Source organism: Neofelis nebulosa, chromosome 8 (assembly GCF_028018385.1).
Source record: "Neofelis nebulosa isolate mNeoNeb1 chromosome 8, mNeoNeb1.pri, whole genome shotgun sequence".
In the NCBI taxonomy this organism is placed as follows: Eukaryota; Metazoa; Chordata; class Mammalia; order Carnivora; family Felidae; genus Neofelis; species Neofelis nebulosa.
Window position 1 is genome coordinate 132,917,206 of NC_080789.1, and position 26,689 is coordinate 132,943,894.

Consider the following 26,689-nt stretch of genomic DNA (forward strand, 5'->3'; position numbering starts at 1 on the left):
TGTGTCAAATGGTGAAGAGGGAGGAGAGGAAAAGGGTAAATTACCCTGCTTCCCATCTGTGCCCAATCAGCTCTAAATCTCCAGGAAAAATGTGCTCAGGATCTCCAAAGACAGATCCTTCCCACAGTGCATCCAAAAGTAGGGTTTTGTGCAGTAGGAAAGGGGCTGGCTATAGTAGGTGTGTAAGCATATCTGAAACTTTGTGCTGATCTTTTATGTTTGAGAGAGAGCATGTGCACTTCTAATGGATTTAAAAGGTTACCTTACCTCCCCCGACTGTATACACAGCTAGCAGAACAGGGCTCTGAAGGTCTGACTGGGACATGTGCCGCACATTTTAAAGACGCCCCGTGAAATGGACAACACAACTGCCCGCTCAAGCTCAGGTATGATTCTGATAAGTTACTGACCTTTGATACAACGTCCAACAGGCTGAGATTTAGAAATGTGTTCTCGGGGAGCCTGGGTGGTCCAGGCAGTTGAGCGTCAGAATTCGGCTCAGGTCATGATCTCATGGTTTGTGAGTTCAAGGCCCTCATCAGGCTCTGTGCTGACAGCTCAGAGCCTGGAGCCTGCTTCAGATTCTGTGTCTCCCTCTCTCTCTGCCCCTTCCTCTCCCTCTCTCTCTCTCTCTCTCTCTCTCTCTCAAAAATAATAAATATAAAACAAAAAAAAAAAAGAAATGTGTTCTCATCATACAGGAGACGCCTAAGATGGGGCAAACAAGTAGTTTAAATGCCCCCTAAAAGTGAAAATAAGAACAGTGTGTGAAGTGTAGTCAGTATATCATAGTGGTTAGGAGCTTTCGGAGCTAGTCTGCTTGGGCTGGAACGCTAACTCCACAGCTTACAAGTTGTGTGACCTTACATGAGTCACTTAACCTCTATATGCTTCATCTCTAAATGGAGATAATATAACAATCCTCAGAAGTGTTGTTATGAGTATTAATGAATTAATATGTATAAGATGCTTCGAACGGCGCCTGGCAATCATTAGCACCATGTCAGTGTTTACTAAATACAGACAATGTTTTTTAGACTTTGTCTTTTTTTTCAACTTCATCTTTTATGTTTTTTGGTGGGGAGAGAGATAGAGAGCAAGCGGCGGAGGGGCAGAGAGAGAGGGAGGGACAGAATCCCAAGCAGGCTCCGCACTGTCAGCACAGAGCCCGATGTGGGGCTCGAACTCATGAACTGTGAGATCGTGACCTGAGCCGAAATCAAGAGTTGGATGCTTACCCGACTGAGCCACCCAGGTGCCCCTAAGACTTAATCTTTTTAAGAAAAGAAGCATAGGGCGCCTGTGCCCATCAGTCACCCCACACGGCATGGGAATGTCTTCATGACCTCATCATTATTTGTAGACAACTCTCCGTTCCCGATGGTCTACGGGGCAGCCAACGTTATTTGTAAGAAAAGGAGAGGAGTAAGTTCTGCCATGCACAGTTCATTTTTGTGCTTAATACTCTCTTAAACAGAAGAAAAACACCCAAAGAGGAAAAAATTTTCCCCAAATGATACCTGAATCAACCCGAATGAAAGATGAAAGTGGGGTAGGTAACATAACCCTCTCATAGGGGACACATGCCACAGCATTCCCGAGCACCGCGTGCGGTCCTGTGGGGAGAGAAGATCCCCCAGTTGGCCCTCTTTATGCCTTGTTTCCTCCTTGATGTGCAATTTCATCTTTCTGGGGTCTACATAAATCTCTCGCAGCCGGTATTATCTTCCCATCATGAGCGAGCGGCCATAACGACAGCCACCTGTTTTAGTGACTGAGCCAGGATGTCAACACTTGCAGCGGAGTGTTGTTAATCTAAGTAACCTTTCCCTTCAGGGACGCCACCCCCGCCCTCATGCAGTTATAAGCCATTTCCAGAGCACCTGTTCCCCCTCTCGTTCTAAAAGGTAAATTCCTCCCAGAGGGGGCCCCCTGCTCCTACCCCCACCCCCCGCCACGCCATTTGTATAAATCCTGCACTTTCGGTCGCTATGGTTTTCTCCATCGCACCAGCAGGGGGAAAGAGCGCAAGATGGAGACGTATTGTTTGAGCAAGCACATTAACATGCTGAAACGGCCCCGGCAGAAATTTGTCAACATTGTTAAGGGCCACCTTCCCGGGCTCCCGTCCGAGAACAGCTGCCGATACCGGCCGCGGGCCCTTGTGCCACATCTTCCTGGACGTCAGGGGCAGAAATAGCCCCGGAGGGTTCAGTGCCAGGGGCTGCCATGCTCCCCACTTGTCACTCATCCCCACGGGCCCCCCCCCCCCCTCTCAGCACCTCCCATGAACCCGAACGCCGTTCCCGGGCTCCCCGACCCCGTTTCGGCAGCTGGCGCAGAGACTGCCAACGTCAGAACCGTCCTGGCGGGCCCAGCTACTGCGAGCCCGCGTGGCAAGAGGCCGAGGTAAGACTGGGGAACACGTGCCAGGGTCTGGCAGGGAGCATGTTCTGAGCGTCTGTGACCCGCTTTCCTCCCTCCCCTGAGTACCTAAGTCTTGACCATCCTCCCAGGCCCGGGCTGCATCTCACCTCCTCCACGGAGCCCTCCCAGCCCCTCAGCTTGCACTGCTCCCTTCCTGGCCACGTTGGAAACTCTTCTCCGTCCTCTTATCTGTACTGCTGCACACACCTCCTCGTCCCGCTGCCCAAGTGCAGGTGGCCAAGGCAGGAAGGAGGGGAAATGGAGTGAGTTGTCTCCACCCACTACCTCTAACCTTGTCCTTCCTGCCCTGCGTCCCTGTGTCATGCTCATCAACAGCATCCCCTGCTCCTGGGCCACTGGCTTAGTACTGTTCCAGTCTACTCTTGGATGGAATGTCTGGGGGACCCACTGATGCCACTAGTCCCACAGATTGATCTGAAGCCACAAGTACCTTTTCTTTCTTCCATCCTGTTTAGATTTTTTTTATTTTTTTTTTGAGAGGGAGGGAGAGAATGCGATCCGGGGAGGGGGAGAGAGAGAGGGGGACAGAGGATCTGAAGTGGGCTCCGCTGACAGCAGGGAGCCCATGTGGGGCTTGAACTCATGAACCATGAGATCATGACCTAGGCCAAAGTTGGACGCTCAACCAACTGGGCCATCCAGGTGCCCCCATCCTGTTTAAATGGAAGGGTTGGCTCTCTTCTCTTTGGCTGATCCTTGCCATACCCTCTTGCCATACAGTCTTCTCAAGGACTGCAACCCCTTCTCCCCATCCTCTCCATTTCCTTCCATGCATTTAGACATGTGCACATCTCTCCTGTCTTTGAGAGACATCCTACCTCAAAGTCCATCATTTCCCACCAGCGACCACTGCGTCCCGCTTGTCCCCCTTGATGATGCTGAGCTTCTTAAATGAATTTTCCAGACTTGCTCATTTCCAACTCCCTTCTAAATCCACTCCAATATGGCTGCCTTCTTACCTCTTAAGTCAATACCTGTGCTAGATACCCCTATCCCCTTGTTCCTTAGTACATGTAATTACTGAGGTGCTAGTCTATGCTCTCTGCCCTTCACACGCAAGATACCTTCCCCCGGCCAAATACGCTCCCGAGATTCAAAGGTCATCTATTTGCTAATGACACCTGAAATTATATATACACCCACACTGAGGGAAGAAGTGTTTCAAGAAGAAGGAAATGGCCAATGGTAGCAAATACTTCCAAGAAGCTAAACAACATGTACACTGAAGTGTCTATACATGGGATTGGATTTAGCTGCACCTGAGACACTGGCAAACTCTGTAAGGTTCTGTTGGTGACAGTAGGGACAAAGTGCTCATTTTGCAGATCAACTACCTAAACCCAATAAGGCTAAGTGCCTAAAGAGGCTCAAGGTCACACACCTAGGCAGATCCAGTACTCGAACAGGATTCCAGGGTAATATGTGCCCAAGACATACTGACTCCATCCTTTCATAATGAGTACAGTCTGGACTTTCTCACTCTTGTGTACACAGAGCACTCCCTTTTGGGCCATGGCTAGCCCGCCACTAGCTGGTCAAGTTACAGAGTCAACCGGTTCAGGAGTCATCTGGGGTAAGTCACAGAACTAGATTTTTGAGAACAGTGTTTTGCCTAGGGCTCTAGCCAAGCATCCTGATCTTTCCAAATCCAGTCTTATAGCAGATACCCTGTTTTTCCCTATCAGAATCTGTTCATTCTAGTAAGTGGTACAAAGTTAAGTTTGTGCTCCTGCCATCTATCTAGATCCCTGATCCTAGATCCTGCTCCTTTCAGGGCGCAACCAACTCTTTCTTCAGTGCCAGGTGGGGGTTCTGCCCCTCACAGGGGATCCTTTGACAGGGATACCTGTCTCATCAAACCCTAGAGCAGACATAGAGTCTCACTCTGAGTCTACTCTCAGCTTCAACTCTGGTTCCTTCTTAGCCATGGTGAGATGGTTTTCAATTACCAAAGAAATAATGATCACGTTTTTCTTGGCCCTATGATTTCTTTCTTCTTCACCATCAAGGTATTAATCCACATCACCACAAACAATTGAGTTGGTCTTAGAACACAACATTTCAACTCCAGCAAAAAATAACTCTCCATCAGATTGCGATTTGGAATCATATTTGTGTAAGCAACCTCTACAATGGCCCCCAGTGATCCTCACCATCTGGTATTTGTGCCCTTGGATAATCCCTCTTTTGAGTATGGGTTGGATCTTGTGACTCTTTTAATAATGAAGGGAACACAGTAACAGTGATAGGATGTCTCTGATGAGGTTAGGTTATAAAAAAGACTGTGACTTCCATCTCATTGGCCATACCTCATATCTCACTACCTTGGAAGCCACGTTACCTATGGAGAGGCCCACATAGCAGGAAAGTGGGGGAGGTTCCAGTCAACAGAAAACCAGGAAGTGGAGCCTCATTCTAATAGCCTACAAGGAACTGGATCCTTCCAACAACCATGTAAATGAGCTTAAAAGTGGGTTTTTCCCCAGCTGAGTTTTCCTATGAGATCATACCCCTGCCAAAAAAACTCTCACTTGCAGCTCTGTGAGAGATCTTGAAACACAAGCCCTCAGGTAAGCCATGCCCAGATTCCTGACCCACAGAAACTGAGATACACATGTCTGTTGCTTAAAGCTGCTAAGCTTTGTGGGTAATTTGTTACACATAAACAGGATTCAGAGTAGGGAAGAAATACATCCAAGGTTTTTTTTTTTTTCTGAACCCTAAGTCAAAAGGAAGATAGAGAAATACATTTGCTGAAATTCAAACAGGGTGACAAATGCGGTGCTAGTGAAGGTCATTTGACTTTTGATTTCCAAGGTTAACTATTAAGAAGAGTATAACATTGAATTCCCATCATCCCAACAGAATAAATGGAGGAGATAATTAGTTGTCACTTGCTTGGTGTCACTTGCTTGTTTTATGTAGCTGTTTGGGCGGATGGAAAGTGAGTCTAGCATCCACGTTCAGCGTTAGCATTAATGAATTCCCAAAATATTCTTTTTTTTTTCCTGGGGTAAATTTACTTTACAACTACCACCATTGCCAACCAAAAATTAAATCAATAAATCAGTGTAAGGAAATCGTCAGGAGCTAGGAGTCCTGGGGAAGAAAGCAAGTGTTTATGGGCTGAATTCCCACAGCACTCTGTAACTGGCTTGCCACCCAATTCCAGGGCCTTGGGAGGCCCAGAGAGAGAGAGAGAGTGCAGCAGGCCTGGGGGCATGAAAGCACTTCAGTACTCTGGGTCCATGTGGGCCCCAGTGTCTCCGTGGCACATTTCTCCACTACTCAGGAAAAAAAAAAAAAGAAGCAATCATTGCCCAACTCTTTTTGCTTGTGTTTCTGTTTCTGGCAAGGACTACAGATTTCTAACTTATTAACCCTTTGCTAGTACTGTCAAAGTCTGCATGTTTGATGTTGCTTTCTCAACGTGTGCCTTTTTCCTCTGCTGTGATTTGTCTGCAACAACATCACTCACCGCCCCAGAAAAAGGGACAAAAGAGCACAGGTGGACTATAAGTTATGAAGTTAATTCAGCTGTCATAGTGAGAGAAGGTTGTATGCTAGAGAAATGGCCCTTTGAATGTTTTCACACATTCACTGAATCAAGGTACAATCATGAGGGCTTCAAAAGCTACACATGATGGGGCGCCGGGGTGGCTCAGTCGGTTGAGCATCCGACTTCGGCTTAGGTCATGATCTCACAGTTTGTGGGTTCAAGCCCCAGGTCAGGCTCTGTGCTGACAGCTCAGAGCCTGGAGCCTACTTTGGATTCTGTGTCTCCCTCTCCCTCTGCCCCTCCCTGACAGCTGTGTGTGTGTGTGTGTGTGTGTGTGTCTCAAAAATTAATAAACATTGAAAAAAACCAACACACTTATTTTTGGAAGGAACCCCTCCCTCAAATCTTCCTCCCAACGTATCTGCACACCACACACACATATAAACACACTCATATTCATGTCTGGTTAAAGAGAAACGCTCTCCGGTGTAATTACCTACTCACATAATGAGAGCTCTGAGAATAAGAAATGCAAGCATTACACGCTGTTTCTAGATATTCCTATGCTTGGTGCCATGTATTTGAAACATCTGTGTGATTTACTGAGTGTTGGACTCTTCATCCAAAAATGTCAGTAGAATGTAAAGAAACCCACTTGTGTTGTACTGAACTTGCTCTCTGCAAACTTCCTAGTAACCAAAGTGATTTTTTTCATTCTCCCTACAACCAAGAAGCTAGTCTTTTCCCTGTTTTCTGATCTGGGACTTAGCACGGATAATCCACACAGCTAGCTCTTTGAAGATTCGCTAATAACTAGAAACTGAGTGGAATGTTGGAAATTCATATATACTAAATAATCCGAGGTGACCATCTCTTTAAAAATTAAGTGGATACAGGGTAACTGTGGATGTCCAAAGTGTAAGTCCCCTAGTGCGGGTCCCTTAGAGTTGAGGTGGTTGATACCCAGAGCTCTCTGCTCTCGTGCTTACCCTATCTTTCCTTTGCCTGTTTCCACATGCATAATAAATCTGACAGGGATAAAATTTAGATATTAGCTTGGGGACCCAAGTCAGAAGTAAAGTACCATTTAAAAAAGTGCTAAACTGAGGGTTGATGGGGGTGGGAAGGAGGGGAAAGTGGGTGATGGGCATTGAGGAGGGCACCTGTTAGGATGAGCACTGGGTGTTGTATGGAAACCAATTTGACAATAAATTTCATATTAATAAATAAAAAAAAGCGCTCTCTAGTCTTCCATGTATCCATATTGTTGGCTAACGTGTGGTCAATGCCAGTTTTTCCAATTCTACCTGTCATGCATTTTTTTCCCCTCTCCTCCTCCCCTTCCTTATTTCCTTCACTCACTGAATAAATATTTACTAAGGACCTGCCAGGTTCCAGGCACTAGGACGAGTGCTGGGAACGGAATGGTGACACGCTGATGAGACAGGTACTGTCCAAACCTGCTTTAATGCTCCTCGTTTGCCCTGAGGGTGTCCTGCAGATCCTTCCCTAGAAGCCTGTGAATTCCTGCCTCTTTTGGTCTTTGAGGGAGTGAAAGAGCCTTTTTTCTGGACTTTGGAGTGCTTGGCCTGAGCCTGGGGAAGGTGAAGTGCCCAAGAATGAATGCTCCCAGGGTGCCATCAACCACTGACGGACAAGCCATTGTGGAAAATACCCGATCTGGCTTACCCCTCAGTGGGACAGTGTCCCACAGGTGTCCCCTGTGCTTGGGGCCCTGTGGTCCAAGAAGTAACCCTCATGAGCATCTGTTCATGGGCTGTCCTCTCTTCCTCCATCACTTCTGCACTCCCTCACGTCCTTTGACTCTAGTCTTTGACTCAGGATTAGCTTTGGGGGAAACCCACTGAACTTACAAACTTACTGGGGAGACACAGAAAAGTAACTGAATTGTTGCAAAACTCCATTTTTTTTTTCCGAGTAGGAAAACAGCAGAATGCTAAAAAAAAAAATTTCAAATTGAGAATCTTCTAAACCTAAGCTGCCTGGTATGTTTGCGATGGTATTTTTAACATATCCCGAAGTGTCAGGCAAACCCATAAAGTATTCATTCAAATGAAATTTGAAGGACATAGAAAACACAGGCATATTCTCTGAAAGAATTATCATGCGGTGCCTTAAATAGAAGACACTTGCATTTTCCATTCTTCAAATTTAAAGATGATCCTTTGGCATTTGGGTCTTTGGACTGGCTGTACTGCTCAGCTTTTTGTTAAAGCTAAATAACATTTCCTATTCTGCACAATAGTATAAGACCCTGAATCAAACCGATTCTTCTTGGTAAACTTTACTCGAATGCTGTTTTTCATCAACATCACATGCCTATTAGAAAATGAAAAACAGCTGGCTTTCCACTAACATGATTATTTTCCATTATTGAATTCTGAATATTCAGTGTTACCTGTCTCCCTCTCTATCCCTCTTGAGTCATTCCAAATGAGATTGCTATCTGAGACACCTCAGTTTACTTCAGTAACAGGGACAGGATGAATAGGAATAGAGGTAGAAAGAGAGAAGCAATACTGCTCCTATAATACTTTGCAGCTTCATATGGAATAAATAAAACAAAGACGATTTTAACATCTGCACAGTCAATAAATGTCAGTTTCCAGAAATCAGCTCCACAGCCCGTGAATTGACGACGGTGTTGAAGCTGATTCCTGAATGTGAATATGAATATATCTATTCACACTGTCATACTACCTAGACTTATATGGTCTACAGTCACTGTACAGAATGAGAATAATATCTTGGGAACTCAATTACTTGACATAAATAAGACTTCATATTTGCAAAATAAAAACTTTCTCATGGCCAAACTTCTGGTCTCTCCTGCAATGATAGCTACTTGTCATAAACTCAGAACTGATTGATATTTTATCTTAAACTCATACAGGCTTGATAACAGAACACTGCCTTTATTTAGTTCTTTTCAATCCACAGGCTTCTACAGTGGTTTTATAGTTACTCGGAGTCTGGAAAGAAATTCCTCCTGCAGTCCTAGTTTCCAAAGTGCTTTGTACTATTTACCATGATATGGTACTTGTAGTACTGTTGTACTGTTTGCTTCTTAAAAAGTAAATAGTGACAAGCCAACCACAAATAGGGTAGAATAATATGAATAAGAGCATCAAGTCCCGAAGGCATGGATCAGAAGTTGGTAAGTGACCACTCACCAAGTGGTCCAAGGACCGGAATCCTTAGAGCTTTGGAAATGCAGAAGGTCACGTCTCACTATGGACCAACTGCATCAGAATATGCATTTAAGCAAAACCCTCTGGTGATTTACAGGCACGGGACAATTGGAGAGGCACTGTTGTACAACATGATATAACATGGTATAAACAGATAGTGAAAATAAAGCTTTTGTCCCCAGGGCCAGGGATCTGGAAGTTACCAGAGAAGTGTTGGGGGGTGGGGTGAGGTACAGACAGCCAGAAAGTAGTTAAAGGGGTTTCTAGGTCTGTGGCCCCCCAAACAAGCTTGAAATGATTGCTGATCCATAGCAAGCAAGTACTGGCTTGTCCGGTGAGCCCAAATTGTGTTGTCATGAGGACGTCCTTTTGACTCTCTGACACTCAGTCTGGTCACTTGTAAAACAAGGAGATGACACAAAATAAGCTCCATTTAGTTCTAAAGTTCTATCATTCAACATACCAAAAAGTAACAGGCTGGGGTGTATAGTGGGGGCAGAACATTCACATAACACAAGGATATTTTCACAATTCTTGTACAGATTACTTTGCGATTTCGGGCGATTTTTGTATTAGAATAGGACTACTGTTTCACAGAGAGTAACTTTTTAAGGGAAAACATTTATTTTTGGAGAATTTTTGTATTGAGTGAGAGTAACCATTTCCTTATCCTTGGTCCTTCTAAAGGTCTTTTTGCTTCCTTTTACTTTCTGAAAGTCAACTACACTACACATGTATATCAGAGAAGGGACAGAAGCCAGCCAGAGGCAGAGAGGAAGAGAGAACAGAGAAATATGTAAGGGCCCTTTGTAGTCACTGGGCTGAGACTCTCTGACTTCTTGTGCTGCAGACCATGGTTCTTTGGTGCGGCTTCACTTCCCGATTCTAACATAATGCAGCTGTCTCCCCTTACCCATAGGAGACACATTACAAGGCCCTCAGTGGTTGCCTGAAGCCTTGAACCTTGAACAGTACTGAAACCTACATATGCTGCGTTTCTTCCTACGATAAAGTTTAATTCATAAATCAGGCATCAGAGATGAACAACAATAGCTAACAATAAAATAGAACAATTATAACAAGATGCCATAATGAAAGGTAAATGAATGACTTCTGCGCTGTACTCACCCTTACTTGTTTGTGATGATGCGAGATGATAAAATACCTATATGATGAGATGAGGTGACGCGAATGATGTAGGCATTGTGACAGCATGGGGCTACTAGTGACCTTCTGACCATATGTCAAAAGGAAGATCATCTGCTTCTGGATGTGACTGGCTGTGAGTACCTGGAACCATGGAAAGTGAAACCACAGATAAGGGGGGACCACTTCCTAGCTACAACAGGAGCACAGTGTTTTCACCTGCACAAGCATCGTTGTACAATGTCTGAATGGACACGCATTGAATCTACAAGGTTCAACAACCACTGGGCTGTAAGCTACCGGGTAGCCTCTTTTGTGATCGATTTCCCTTAACTGTATACCTAAAGTTCTCCCAAAGCATTCCCAAACTAATCTCTGCTCTTCTATAGGAAAGCTTAATTTATAATATTTAGGCAATACTATAGTTAGGTTACAAAAGAAACAGCTAAAATGTTGCACTCCTTTTGGGTTTCAATTCACCGTGATATTAAGGAGAGAAACTCTTGCATCGTGAAAGTTGAACTTGGATCGAACTTTCTCAACTGAACGCTGTCAGCTGCCAGAGCTTCAGGCAAGAACCCAGAAAAGATAAAACTCCAGTCATGATGGAATTAGCCAAGCAGCACCAGGCCAAGGCCAAATGAGAGCAGGCTGCATACATGACTCTGTGGCCAACAGAACCCTCTGAACAGCGTTAAGCACCAAAGTTTCATAGTGAATGTTAAGAACAAGATGGCAATTGAGGTGGGTGTTTAAAAGGAAAGCACAGTCAAATGTGTAAGTCACCCCAGAGAATTCTTCACTTTATTCCCCTGAGAAATTGCCAGAATGAATTAGAAACCAGTTATGTATTACACTTATCTCTGCTTCACCATTGTTTGTCCTCGAGGACTTCCTATCAAACTTGCATCTCACTAACTTGGCAAAGGATGCTACTATGCAGCCACAGAATCCGTGTGCATGTTCGAAATGACTACAAGACTTCTGTGCAAAGAACTCTCAAGACCACAGGGAACGTTCATCTAGATATCTGGCTTGATCCCAAACTCAGTATCAAACAACCCTCCTTGTAGCACCACAATCTCCAGCAAACTCTTCCTCCAGACCTCCCTGGTTTTTGTGGGACAAAAACATTGTGGGACATGACATTCCCAAACTGGAAACTTGACAGTCATTTGCTCTCTCTCCTTTGTCGCTCAGGTCTAAGAAAATACTATTCACTTGTTCTTCCCAGTATTTTCTGCAATCAACCACTGCTTTTTTCTTCCTACAGAGCCCAGTCTAGTTCATGCATTTATTATCCTCATGTGAGCTATTTAGGAAGTTCATCTTCCATTTACTCATTAATTCCTTTGGTGCATATTTCAGCACCTACTATGTGCTGTAGGCACTGTGCTAGGTGCTGGAGGATAAAAAGGGGAGCAAGCTAGTGCTCAGGTAGTTTGTGGGCTGGTGGAGCTCTTCCCATTGGGGTTCATTTTGCAGGACACATTCAGGTTACCTTCCTAACACACTCTCTGAATCATACATTCATCCTGCTCAAATGCCTCCAACAGCTTACTAAAAGCAAAGCAAACCAAAGGAAAACTCTTTCTACCATTTTAAAGCTTGCAGGCTAGCTTCTACCTACTTTTCTAATCCCCTATTTTACTATTTTCTCGACAAACCATCTGGTTGAAACCAGCTGGCTGAATCTCCATTTCAGAACATTCCCTATTTCTTGCTCTTTGCTTTGTGACTGCTGTTGCTTTTCCCAAAAGATCCACATCCTCCATCGTGATGCTTTTCTAATTGTCATATAAAATATGTTCTTTCTCTCTTCTGAACATATATATTTGGTCAATTTACATAATACTCAATGCATTCCATAAACATATTCCCAACTTCTCATGTGATAGACTCTGTGCGAGGCGGTGGGAACTAAGGAAGAGCATGCTTTCTCCTATGATAATTCTTGTTTTCACCTTTACAGTCTTTTGGTTCTCAAAGGCAGGGATCATGGTACCTTGTAACCTCTGTAGAGCTTTATATATTTACTCGCTCATATGGGTAGTCAATGACACAGCTAGTCATAATGATATTGTTAATACCAATGGAGTCATTTAAAAATTACACTATTTGTTATGTCAATAATCGTCTTCCTTACTCATCACATATTTTTTTAACTGTGAACTAACCACAGAAACCTGTTTCTCTGAAAGCTTCATTTGGGAATGATGTTACTTTAGAAGGGGAACTCAGTGACTATAACGAATTGTGAACCACCGGACATCACTCTTGTAAATACCAGTTCCATTGGTCTGAATCTGGATGAAGAAGGGTCTCAAATATCATATTATAATGGTAGTTTCCACTTATTCACTGGATACTCATGGTCCCAATATAGATTTCTCTTTAGACTCTTTTATGTAGCTCAGCACGACTCCCTAAAGTTACATCCTCTCTCCCCCCAGAAAAGCATGACAAGCAGAGGTTTAAGGATGAATAGTCAGGCTAAAGGGTGAATTTATTTTCTCTGTTGGCTTGTGTCACTGCCTCAGTTTGGTTTTATATAGTGTTATGTGAGTTTAATATTGCTTATTTGAAAAATGAAAACAACATAGGATGCTTGAGTGGTTTGGGCCCAAAAGGAAATCTGTATTTTTGCCAGAAAGAAGGAAAAAGGGAAATACATAACAGAAACATTCACAAACCGAATCTGAAAAGAAAGGTTTATGAGGTTTAAAACTATGCGTATGAATAAAAATGAATTTTATTGATTTATAGAATATCGGTAGCTTGAAAATTCCAAACATCAGTGGAGGTAAATGTTTGAGAAGGTATAAAAACCAAACCATCCCTGAACAGGGATAGAAATTCTCCCACCTGGTATTTTGTCAAAGCTCAGTGGACAGCAAAATCTGAAACCCTTCAGGGAAGTGAGAGCAGTTTTTTCTCCCAATGTGTATGCTTTCTACAACAAAGTGGTTTTAAGTAAATATGAGAAAAATTGTATTTAACACATAATTTTATCTTGTCAGCTTCCCTCTGAATACAAAAGAAAACGAACAGTGGAAGATTATGAAACAAAACTATTTACCCAAGAGGCCACAATGGCCCTTTGGATGCTGGAGCACGAGGTTTGCTTCCTGCAGGCTGTGCCTATGTGTGCACGCGCCTGTGTGTATGTGCCTGTATGTGTGTGTGTGCGTGTGTGTGTGCGTGAGGGTGTGCATGTTCCCTTCAATCTTCCCAAGAAGAGCAACTCTGACATAGCAAATAAGGAATTCTAATTGCAAAATTATACCTTCAATGGAAACCATTTTCCTACCCTTTTGCTCTAGAAGCTCTGAAGGTATGAATGCTTCCACAAACAGAATGAATGAAGCCCCAATTCTCTATGGTGACAAATTCAGGAAATGGCAGGTTGTATCTTAAAAGAGTTCAACCACTACTCAAAAGCTCTCATGCGCAAATAATGGAATTCTCAAATTGGGATAAATGCGCTTTAAAGAATTTTCATTTTGATCATTTATTTCAGGGAACACATGGATAATATCACATAGCTTTGAATTATAGAGCAGATAAGGAAAATCTAAAAGGAAAAAAATTAGGGCAGGCCTTTATTAAATTTTAAAGTATGCCTCTGCTATACTCTTATAAAGAGCCAAATAGGGTATCAAAATCTCTGGAGATCACCAGTATAATTTCTTTATCATGTTCCATTTAAAATTTAATTACGCAGTCTACAACAAGAAGAATCTGAGCTGTTTAAATAGGTCATGCAGTGAGTAACTTAACAATATTCTAAAGTTTTCCTTGTAAAGATCGTTCCTTTGATAGTCTGTTACATATCAGAACACTATATTATAAAACAAGTGTAATTTAATTCAGTCACCACAGACCCTTATATACATCTATAAAGAATGAAATGTTTTGATTTAAGTAATTTAGAGAATTAATGAAAATCATGTTTCTGAGTGAGTTGCCCATGTTAGATGGTCAGTATCTGCATACTGGCTTACTTTGGGTAATCACTATTTTCGTGCATGCTAGCAAGGTTAAGAGAATTTTTTATTTACTGTTTGGGGTATTTTGCTGTAAATCAATAATCATTCATCACCAGGTAAAAAAATCTTGCCACTGAATAATTAATGTTTGAATTAGAGGTCTGTATGGCCTCTGGCTTGCTACTCCTTCATTCCCTACCTCAAATTTCAACTAGCATGTAACTCGAATTTCTCTACAATAAAATAATAAATGCTGTGTTGAGCACTTTACACATATCACTCACTTCATTTTATTCTCAGAACAATTGCTCCTATTAGTACCCCTATTTTACAGATAGAAAACATGAGGCACACAGAGGTGAAGACATTTATCTAAGGTCACAGAACTAGTAAGTGGCTGAACTGGGATTTGAACATATGCTGGAGTATATGTGCCGAACCATTTCACTAGGCTGCTTCTTAACAAAACTAAAGGTGCCTTGTCTCACAGACGGACAGTGTCCAAGTGTTGGTAAAAAATAATTAGCATAAATCCATCTTTGAATGGACTGCTATAAGAGCTACCGTGAATTGATTATTCACTGTGTGCCAGAAACTGAGCCAAACACGTTATATGGTTTATCTTCTCCCACCAGCAATTTGCAACAGGTATCGTAATTTCCCCAAAATGACAAATGAAAACCTGAGACAGATATTAACTGACTTGCTCATGGTCACACAATTAAGAAACAGCAGATACAAGATTCAAGCATGTCTGAGCCCAAAGCCCAATCTCCTAACCTCTATGCTAACACATACTCAACAGCAATGACTCCAGACAGCCTAGAAACAGTCAAATTTAGGTTAATAACTCGCCAGCCATTAAGATGAATGGTTCTCGGTGCCAAGTGTACAAAACAGTGAGCAGTGTGGGAAGTGAGAGGAGGCAGAAATCATAACATCTGGTCTACCGCTAGTTCTCTGGGAGTAGGCTTCAGCAGTGCTTCCTCCCTCCTTTCCTATGGACTGAAAATTTGTGCCCCCACATCCCCAAATCCATATACTGAAGCCCTAACCCCTAATGTGATGGAATTAGGAGGTGAGGCCTTTGGGAGGTAATTACATTTAGATGAGATCATGAGGGTGGGGTCTGCGTGATGGGATTATAGCCCTTAGAAGAGACACCAGAGAGCTTTCTACCTCCCCCAACTCCCAGCCATAAGAGGATATGGCAAAAAGGCAGGGGTCTGCCTACAAGGAATCAGGTCCTCACCCAGGCACTAAGTACTGGATCGGCCAGCACCTTGATCTTGGACCTCCCAGCTGCCAGAGCTTTGAAAAATAAATGTTGTTCGAGCCATGGTATGGAGTTCTGCTATAGCAGCCAGAGCTGACTAAAACACTTTCCAATTCAAAGTTTTATGCATTCATTCAAACATCTATTCACTCAGATGGTCAAAGAGTGATGTAAACATTTATTCTGGGCCTACCAAGTTGCAGGCACTGTTAGGCATTGAAGATAAATGATGAATAATAATGGGATCTCAGTGTGTTTTCTACTTGGTGAGAAGGTGTAGAAGTCCTCCATTAAACTGCAGTATCAGGTAACACAAATGCTAGGATAAGACTTAGCACCCAGGGCGTTGGGAATTAACAGAAGGAGCATAAAACCTTTCAGGGCAAAGAAGCTTTCATAGAAGAAACGGCATCTAAGATGTGTGGCTTGTTATTTAAAAAAAAATTTTTTTTACTGTTTATTTATTTATTTTTGTGAGAGAGAGAGAGCACAGCAGGGGAGGGACAGAGAGAGAGAGGGAGACACAGAACCCAAAGCAGGCTCCAGGCTCTCAGCTGTCAGCACAGAGCCTGATGCAGGGCTTGAATTCACGAACTGTGAGATCATGACTTGAGCCAAAGTTGGACACCCAACCAACTGAGCCACCCAGGTGTCCCAAAGATGTGTGGCTTGTTTTTTATTGCTAGCTAGGTAGTGAATCTGAAAGGGAGGGTTCTGGGGATTGTAAGGTCTAAGGGTATAATGGAGTTCTATGTAGAGAACTTTAACTCCTTTTCTTTCCCCAAATCCATTCTATTAATTTGCCCAGATGCTCTTTTAAAAAAAAAATTAATGTTCTGAGAGAGAGACAGAGTGTGAGCAGGGGAGGGGCAGAGGGAGAGGGAGATTCAGAATCCGAAGCCGGCTCCAGGCTCTGGGCTGTCAGCACAAAGCCTGACGCAGAGCTTGAACCCATGAACAGTGAGATCATAACTTGATCCAAAGTCGGACACTCAACTGACTGAGCCAGCCAGGCGCCCCCAAGATTGCCCTAAAAACAGAATAGAACATTCTCTGGATGAACAGTATCAAAGAGAATAACAGCTCCTCAGACTGGTTTCTAAACCCTCCACATCAACCAGTCATCCCCAGAACTCCCTTTCCTACCTCTGTGCAATATCTGACAAGATGGCACCACTTCCTGTTCCCTGCATACCATCCCTGGGCCTCTGTGATGACTTTTCCTCTGTGTGGGGTGCACAGCCCTCTCCACTGACACATACTCCATCCCGAACCATCTTCTCAAGTCATGCTCAGACGTTGATTCATGATGCTGTCCTTGCTTCCTCTAATCAGCAGCGGCCCATCTTGTTGCTGAAATCCCTCAATGCCTTTCGTTTGTTTAGATGTCTTTCTGGCTTATGGCATTAAACACTTTCCACCCAGTACTGTGATGATCTGTGCCTGCTAAACCAGACTAAGCTACTCAGGGAAAGAGAAAATGTTCTGCCTGTTTTCCATCACAGAGCCTACAACTTTCCTCGGTATATAGTACTTGGTGTGTCTTTGTTGAATTCATAAACAGATGATAGCTTTATGTAAATATTGAACTGCACAAGACTTGGGTCCCAGGAAAGTTGGGAGGCAGGAAATGTTCACCGTTCTAGACTACTTAGTAAGAGTTTGGCCTGAAAATACCAACATTTTTTTTTCCTATTTCCCTTACTACCTAGCCCCTGGAAAATAATTTTCCACTCTCTGTTTCTATGAATTTGACTTTTTTTTTTTAGAGTCCACGTATCAGGGACTCTTTTTCTGTCTGGCTTATTTGTCTTTTTCTGTCTGGCCTATTTCATTTAACCTGATGCCCTCCATATCCATTCATGTTGTAGATGGCAAACTGCTTCTTTCTCATGACTGAATAATATTCGTGTGTGTGTGTGTGTGTGTGTGTGTGTACATACACATATTCTTTATCCATTCATCTATTGACATTTAGGTTGTTTCCATATCTTGCCTATTTTGAATAAAGCCACACTGAACATAGGGGTGCAGATATCTCTTTGAGATCCTTTCTTCATTTCCTTTAGATATATAACCAGAAATAAGATTTCTGAATCACATGGTAGTTCTATTTTTAATTTTCAGGGGAAACTCCATACCATTCTCCATAATGGCTACGTCAATTTACATCCCTACCAGCAGTAGGGCTCTCTTTTCTCCACATGCTTACCAACATTTGTTATTCCTGGTCTTTATGATGATAGCCATTCAAACAGGTGTGAGATGATAGCTCACTGTGGGGTTTTTTTAATGTTTATTTATTTATTTTGAGAGAGGGTGACAGAGAGAAAGCATGCATGAGTGGGGGAAGGGGAGACAGAGAGAGAGAGACAGAGAGAGAGAGAGAGAGAGAGAGAGAGAGAGAGAGAGAGCGCATCCCAAGCAGGCTCCATGCTGTCAGTGCAGAGCCCGACGTGAGGCTTGATCTCACAAACTGTGAGATCATGACCTGAGCCAAGATCAAGAGTCAGACGCTTAACTGACTGAGCCACCCAGATGCCCCTCACTGTGGTTTTGATTTGCATCTCTCTGATGATTAGTGATGTCGAGCACCTTTTCATGTACATGTTGGCCATCTGTATGTCTACTTTGGAAAAGTGCCTATTCGGGTCCTCCGTCCATATTTTAATTGGATTGTTTGTGTTTTTGCTATTGGTTTTTGTGAGTTCTTTATATATGTTAGATATTAAGCCCTTATTAGATATATGACTTGCAAATATTTGCTCTGTTCCATGAAAAAGGCTGCCTTTTCATTTTGTTGATAGTTCCCTTTGCTGTGCAGAAGCTTCTGCATTTGATATATGATCCCACTTGCTAATTTTGCTTTTGTTGCCTTTGCTTTTGATGTCACCAACATTTTTACTTCCTAATTTCTAAAGGAGATAGCATTTCATAATGAAGACAACAATGAATATGAGATTCTTTTATGTACCAAAGCCCTCCACAATGCACCAGACATCTATCTCATTTAAAACCCAATGCCCATGACTGAGAAATATGGCCAATCAGAAAGTTTAGTCTTGCTCTTCCACCACATGGAATCCGTTCAGTTCAAATTCCAAATAACAAACATCAATAACTGAAGACCAAAATTCCATATGTGAAACTGCAGTATGATGACTTTTATCTCTGATAGTCACATAAACAAGCAGTTCTATCTTCCTGGTACAGGATCTCAAATAATAATCCTTCAGGGTATGCTGGTGTTCTAGGAATCAGGGGCTCTGTTACAATATATTTAATACTTACGTTCCCTAATCCCTTCAAAGAAGGCATAGAAAAAAGAGCAAGTTGTTGGATTAAAAGACAAGAAAAAAGTCCAAGTTTTTCTTTCATTACATGAACCTTTGGCCCCTGTCTCCAATGGCTAAAATCTTGTAAAACATGGCATCCGAGCTCTATGCTTAATTATCTTAAGCTTCATTTACCCATACTTCATGTTCCTCAAAGAGCATCCTGACCTCTGGGTGCTGTGCCATAAGAACCAGCTCGTGAATCTCTACTGTGGCACTTCCGCTACTTCCTCTAAGGTCTATTAAATCCCTTTATTTTCCATACTATTTAGTTTACATTAGGAAAGTGAACTCTGTTAGCAAAGAATGAAAATGCTCTCACTTATTCAAAAATAGCCACTAATAGTACATGATTATGCTGAAACCTCTGTTAACATAAACCTTGTTTATACCTTTACTCCGCTATACAAAATAAAGTGCTATCTCTGTATAAGCATCATTTAGATTAAAACCCCAGCTTACCGTAACTAATTGAGTGCCTCCTTTCCATCTGAGTAGTTGTGGTTTTACCACAATTTAATTAAAACACATCTACCTAAACTAAACACCCTTCGCCATTAAAAAAATATCTTGAAAGACGGGCTTGTAACGGAAAAAAAAGAACACCAATCATGCAGATTGCTACGTCGTCCTTTGCTACTGCAAAATACAAGCAGGGAGTCACCTGTGATATTGAAAATGATCATTTTCACAGTTCAAGAGATAGAACCATACATTCCATTTCCAGGACACTTCAAGACAAAGAGGGCAACATAAGTAGTACGTGTAGCCAGTTTAAATATTTGTTTTAATCCCAACAAGATCATTGGTTTTAATATTTACAATATAATTACAATGCTTCGTGCATGTTGCTCATATAATCTAATTTTTTCTTGTGACAGATTATTACCAGGCTTTAATTTCAGCAATGGCAAGAATTCAAAAACACATTTAGGTTATCATTAGTAACGAAAAACAAACCTGGTGTCTGCTCAATGGCCTTGTGCACGTATCTTATTTCAACTTCAAAGCATTTTTAACTACCAAGACACGGACCACTGCTACATGAGTTGCACGTTTTCACAGAATTATTATCACCCAGTGGCTAGCCACTTTATTATTTTTTTTTAATTTTTTTTTAACGTTTATTTATTTTTGAAACAGAGAGAGACACAGCACGAACGGGGGAGGGGCAGAGAGAGAGGGAAACACAGAATCGGAAGCAGGCTCCAGGCTCTGAGCCGTCAGCACAGAGCCCAACGCGGGGCTCGAACTGGCGGACCGCGAGATCGTGACCTCAGCTGAAGTCGGACGCTTCACCGACTGAGCCACCCAGGCGCCCCATAGCCACTTTAAATTAATGCGATGTAAGGCAATTAAAGTTGAAATACTCCACCCCTGTGTAATATTTGTAAATGGCCTTTCAGAAAATTTCAAGACCGTCAAAAGCCAGTGAAAACCAAACCATAAAACTGCTTTCAAATGCCACTGTCTTCCTTCCCAGCCACATATCACTAGTTAGCAGTTGCCCGAATTTTCCATTTTTCCTTGATGTCACAGCATAAGCATATTTTTATGACTAACTGGCTTAAAAAAAACCCCACAAAGTGTCATGTTCCACTAATCATTAGCCGACAAACAAACAAAATAACTACAGGTGCCTTGTTCTAAATAGCACCAAGGTTTTCCGGGGCTCATTTGCACTTTGCTGGTGACGGGCTGAAGAAATCCGTAAAAGGGCTGAACGCTGTTCAACTGGTGGAATTCTACGAGACTGTACAAACAAACAAATGCTAGCAAAAGAAAGGGTCTGCCACCAAGAGAAGGATTCGTCACCAACATTATCAGCATTATTTCATAGTAATGTGAGGAAGAGAGATAATTGTCAGTGGATATGTCCCAAACCGCCCCGGAGAAAGTAAAAAAAATACCTGAGACTACATTAGAAGAAGCATAATTGAGAAAGGACTGACGTATTATTTCTCACGCCCTAATTGTCGTGCATTACAGTGGCTGTAAATTGCAGTCAGGATGAGATTGTTGTCATGTTTATTTTCAACAGGATGCGTCATTAGGATAGCAAACATTCATGAAAAAAAAAAAATAAGTAGGCTCATTACCAAAATACTCCTACCAAACTCCAGAAAAGACCAGATTCTCCCTCGAGTAATAAACCAGCTACAACAGAACAAGAGAAGATCATTTGCAGGGAACATGGGCATTGCCTCTTAGTACTCACAACATAACGCTACTGAATAGAATTCAAGGTGCGCACCACATCTCTCAGACATCGGAGTAATTTTTATCTGCGTGATTATAGCTCCATGTGGGTTTCGTCTGACAATACGAGGGTGGTCTGCTCCTTAGCCGTTCTAGAAAAGTTTGGAAGTCATTCTGCATTCCATTATTTTGGGATTAACTTCCTCACCACAAACATGGGCAGATACACAACTCTCTCCCTCGCTCTCTGAAAATGACGAATGCTTAGGTCTTCATAGCAGACTTTCCCCAGAGCGAAAGCACAATGACAGACAAACTCAGTGGGGATACACACACCAGCACACACGTCCGCATTTAACCCGGTCAACCGGCACGGAGTTGAAAAGTTTCTTTGGGACGATATCCAAAGAATTAAGACATATAGTAATTTAAATATTTGGATCACAGTAAACAGTTTTTTTTTTTTTGGCAATATTAATCATGATCCCATAAGCAAAGATTTACTTTACATAAAAAAAGCAACCAAATGTGCTTATCTCCTGTGACAGATGGTGACGATATGTACTTTTTCCCTATTCCCTGGTGCTGTTCATTATCACATTCTGCTGGCTCTTCTCTTCCTTGTTCTTGAGATTCTCATGTTTGCATTTCCAATAGTTCCCAAGCAATACCCTATGCCCCATTCACTCATTCACACGTGGTTTTTGAGCACCTTCAAAGACTAAGGCAAGATGCTAAGTGCTGCATATAATACCGAGTAAAAGATCCCTTAAAATACTGTCACTCCTGTTTTGTTCTGCTAATAAATAGGGTTAATCATTTTTGATAGCTAGTTGTCTATAATATACATCCTGTTAATCATATCTTATTTCGTATAGTAACATAAGATATAAAAAAATATATAATACACATCGATCAACTTACCGATTTCTTTTCTTAGTGAGATAATATTACTAAGTACTTATTTCAATGACAATAAGAAATATAAAAGTATTTATATAATCGTCAAAACTATGATGTAAGTTCTTGAATGGAGGCTCAGAATTCTTTCATAAATCTATAAATCCTTGAATGTAAGGATGATAGGAGGTATAGTGGAGAAAACCACGACTCATTGCACTAATGCCCACAAATATAATAAAAGAAACAACATGTTTATGATTTCTGCAGAGAATATATCTCATAAATACATCTCCAAATGCATGATGTAACTTTAAAACAATGAGAATGACTTCTCTAAGTCATATATGGACATTTCTCTCATTACTTCTTGGTTACACCTCTTCTATGTGACTCACACACAATTTCTGGCATTTACATCGTGAAATATGAGGTCTTAAAATCTGCTGCAAGGAAGAGAAAATTACAAAGGCCTCTCCAAGAAGATCCAGCTCTTCTTGTGAGGGGCATCAGAAATCATGCACAGAATAAGCAAAGCCAGCCTGCTCACCTTGGTAGATTTCCCGCTAACTCTGTGGTTGTCTCTCTGGAGGAGAAAAAGAAGATACACATAATTAGCTTCTTTTGGTAAATCATAAAAAATTTGTTTAATAAAACCACAACATAATGCACCAAGGCATTATAAGATCATACATGTGAAGAAGACACAGTATATGCAGTATACAGTAGAAGCACTGACTAATGACATTTCTGATTAATTCCCATAAACATTTCAATGGTTACTTTCAAAGTGATTTTTACACACATGCAAAAATATACCGCTACTTTCTGTTGAAAACATTACAATTTGAAAATATACAACATACAGAAAGAAAATGGGAAGGAAAAAAAAATCCCAAACCACCTTTTAGATATTTTCCAGCTAAATAAAGCACTTGCATTCTTTTTCCAAGAATCATTTAGGAACAAATTCCTCTGAGAATGTGTCTTTGTGTTGATGATCTCTGTCACCTGAGGTTTATGAAAGAACCTGTACAGCACAAAATCCAATTCTTTTAGTAGCAAATTGCCGTTTCTTATTTCTTCATTATACTGTCCTACCAGGTGGGATTTTTGAAGGCACATGCTATGATAATTCAAGGGGCACAAAAGACGAGTCACTAATTGAAGGCTTTATAGTATATTAATAAGACCAATGAGACACAAATTTCACAACTAACTTTTTCCAAATCGCAATACCCTATCTTTCAATCTGAGATGTGTTCTTGGAAATTATGGGGGGCAAGGAGTAAGAGGTAGAAATGGAGGCTTAATGCTGAGATATTTTAAAAGTGAAGGCAGGTTCAACTTTGTGTTGGGGGATTAAAGGTGTGATTCTTAGGAAGAGTGGTACATAATCTTCTTCAGGTCATATATTTCCTTTAAGAATCTCATCAAAGATACAAACACCTTATATAGGGTAAAATAACAATACACCCATACATATGTATGTGAAATACGGAGCACAATTATAGATGGTTCGTGGACCTCCTACAACTAATACATCAACTCTGAGTTAGGAATCTCAGGACTTCTTCCTCCAGGAATCTTCTCTGGCCCTCCCAGCCTCTAGAACTCTTTCCTACCTACTGTCTGCGACAATACCCGGGCACCATAGGGACTCGCTGATTCCCTTAGAACCATACCACCTTAAATTAATCAATGATTTATAAATGAGTGATATAAGTTGAGCTCCCATAGGAATATTCTTTCCTAAATAACTAGATAATATTAAATCTCCAGCTCTTACTGCTTCAGAAACTAGTTTTTGAGAGAAAGCTTTCATCCCCTCAGCAAAAACCACAGTTGAAAGCTTGGTCCTCGACACCATCGAATGTTTTACATGAACTTGTCTCTTCCAAGAATTCCATGCCTGCATAAGAAATTTTTCTTCCCAGATAGAATCAGAGCTGTGGGTACCCCAGCCAAGAAGCACCCCTCCCTTTAGTTTTCCTTTATAACAATGATCACAACAGAAATATCTTTTACATTCTATTTTAGTATTTATTATTTTGTAACTTGAGGCCAACATATATGATTACTCAATAAGTATTTGTTAAATTTTCAAGGAAGGAATTAATGAACTTTTCTGATCTTCTTGTTGCCCCGCAGGATTAGATCTATGTTTAGAGCTTGATCATAATAATAGCAGCATCCCAAGGTAAAGGTACGTTACCTTCCCTTCTTTCTAATCTTTTAACTCTTTATATTTACTTTCCAAATTATATGTATTTTAATATTATGAGTCCCCCTGGTATCTTTCAAAACAACGTACAACAGGGGGCGCCTGGGTGGCTCAGTTGGTTAAATGCCTGACTTCAGCTCAGGTCATGATCTCGCAGTCCGTGAGTTTGAGCCTCTTGTCGGGCTCTGTGCTGACAGCTCGGAGCCTGGAGCCTGCTTCGGATTCTGTGTGTATCTCTCTCTCTAACTCTCTCTGCCCCTCACCCACTCATGCTCTGTCTCTCTCTGTCTCTCAAAAATGAATGAATGCTGAAAAAATTTAAAACAATGTTGAACATACGTTATAATAAATCCCCTGAACTTGCAGTAGAGTAGCATTTCTCAGCTTCATACTATAATGACATTTGGGGCCAGATCTTCCTTTGTCATGAAGGCTGTTTGGTGTATTGTACATTGTAAGATATTTAGCAGCAGGCTTGGCCTCTACCCACTGGATGCCAGTAGTATGCACTCCCCCCACTTTGTGACAATTCAAATGTCTCTAAACATTGCAAAACGTCCCCTGGGGCAAAACTTCCCTCGGTGGAGAACCTGTGCAATAGAAAAATAGAATGGAAGCACCCATAATTGACTTCTGTGTCCAAACCTTAGTGGATTGAGCAACATTCTCCACTCCTAGGGAAAAACATGGTGACTCAACCCTGTCAAAAATGCCCATCTCGCTCTGGCTCCTGCCACCTACATGTGTGTGCTTACTGAGAGTACGTTGTGTTTGTTCCCCAACCAATTTATGTTGGCGATACTCATTCTTATTTTCAAATTTAATTAAACAAGATATAAACCCAATGAGGAATGACTGTGGAGAAGTTCTTTTTTTTGAAAAATAAGTTGTATTCTTTGGAAGGAATAAAATGACAAGTAGCTTAAGAAAAGCTGATCTTGAATTAGATCTAGGGGCTTGGGGGAAGAAAGACATGATTTTCACAGGTGACTTTCAGTTCTCGTTCCTCTTAAAAAGTAAACTAGAAATAGGGGGTGAATTCTATGTGTGTGACATACGCATGAAAGACAATGCAGAACTCCACTCAGTGGATCCACACACTCAGAGCGTTAGCCTTACCTTCAGAGCAAAAAAATGCTGTGAAAGAAACTTAGGCTCTCCACGTAGGAAGCACCAGCATGGGAAATTGATCTTTTTTTTTTTTTTTTTTACAGTTTTTTGTTTTTTGTTTTTTGTTTTTTTTTTTTTACAAAACTGCATACTCAAAAATTTACATTAGAATTATAGACTTTTCATAGGAAAAGGAATTTTTGGTGAACGTGCATGAATGGATGAACACAGCTTAAATTGTAAGATGTTACCTAAAAACCTGGTGATTCCATTGGAACATGTAGCTCCATGATTTAAAGAAAGAATACAAAGCAAGAAAGAGCCACCGTACCTGACTGCAATAACACAGCTAAGACTCACCAATCGGTTGTCATTTTCAAGATCGGCAAAACATTATGGCTTTGAAAATGCTAACGTGCTCATTTTAACCCATTTACTGTTGCTAATAAAAAATGTGAATTATTCGTGTTTTCATGAATGTATACCTTTTGTAAGGAAATCCTTGAAGAAAATAAATTCAGCACGATATGCTGTGCTTCATTTAGATAATGCTCCATCAAGACCCACTTGACAGAACTCCAAAAAGTATCACACAGAAAATTTTTAGGGCAGTGAAACTACTCTGTATGATACCATCAAAGGTGGATACATGTTGTCACCCATTTGTCCAAGTTAACAGAACAGACAACACCAAGAGTGAGCCCCAGTGCAAACTGTGGACTCTGGGTGAGAATAACGTGTCAATGTAGGTTCATCGAGGATAACACATGTACCATCCTGGTGGAGGTGTTGATAATGGGGAGAGGCTGTGCACGTGTGGGGGAGAGGGGAATGTGGGAAATCTCTGTACCTTCCTGTCAATTTTGCTGGGAATCCAGGGCTGCTCTAAAAAATAGTCTATGTCTATAAAAAAGAAGGTACTATAAAGACAAGGCATTTTTCAGTGAACTTGTATGAGTTACGATGTCCACTATTAACATGACTTTCTAAGTATAATTCATCTTCATTACTAGTATTTATTTATCCAACATATTCACTGAACACTTAGCATATGTTCAGCACACACCCATGCTGGGTGCTTTCAGAGGCACCAAGATGAATTAGATCCTGATCCTCCTTTCCAAGTGTTTATACTCCAATAAAGGATATTATATATAAGGTAGACCGTGGTGGAGACTTTTGAATTTTATACAACTGACAGCTCCCTGAAGTCAAAGATCATGACTTACTTTTTTTGAATACTCAGCTCCTGGCACACGCCAAGCACTCAATAAATTTGAGTGGAACCGAACCGGGATACATTTTCTACCTGCAGGTAATTCCCGTCTCCTCAATTCGTTTCTTAAAATGC

At 41.5% G+C, this 26,689-nt stretch overlaps 1 protein-coding gene across 3 annotated transcripts in view; it reads right to left on the bottom strand.

Moving 5' to 3' along the window:
* Positions 1-26,689, bottom strand: part of CELF2 (CUGBP Elav-like family member 2) — an 835,088-nt gene that overhangs the window by 380,918 nt on the left and 427,481 nt on the right. For all 3 annotated transcript variants that reach the window (XM_058682201.1, XM_058682202.1, XM_058682193.1), the window contains one exon: positions 22,555-22,590. Coding sequence is in view for 1 of the 3 variants with exons in the window: in XM_058682193.1 (XP_058538176.1) it covers positions 22,555-22,590 (36 nt within the window). In the remaining 2 variants the exon portion in view is untranslated. The remainder of the gene's footprint in view (positions 1-22,554; positions 22,591-26,689) is intronic.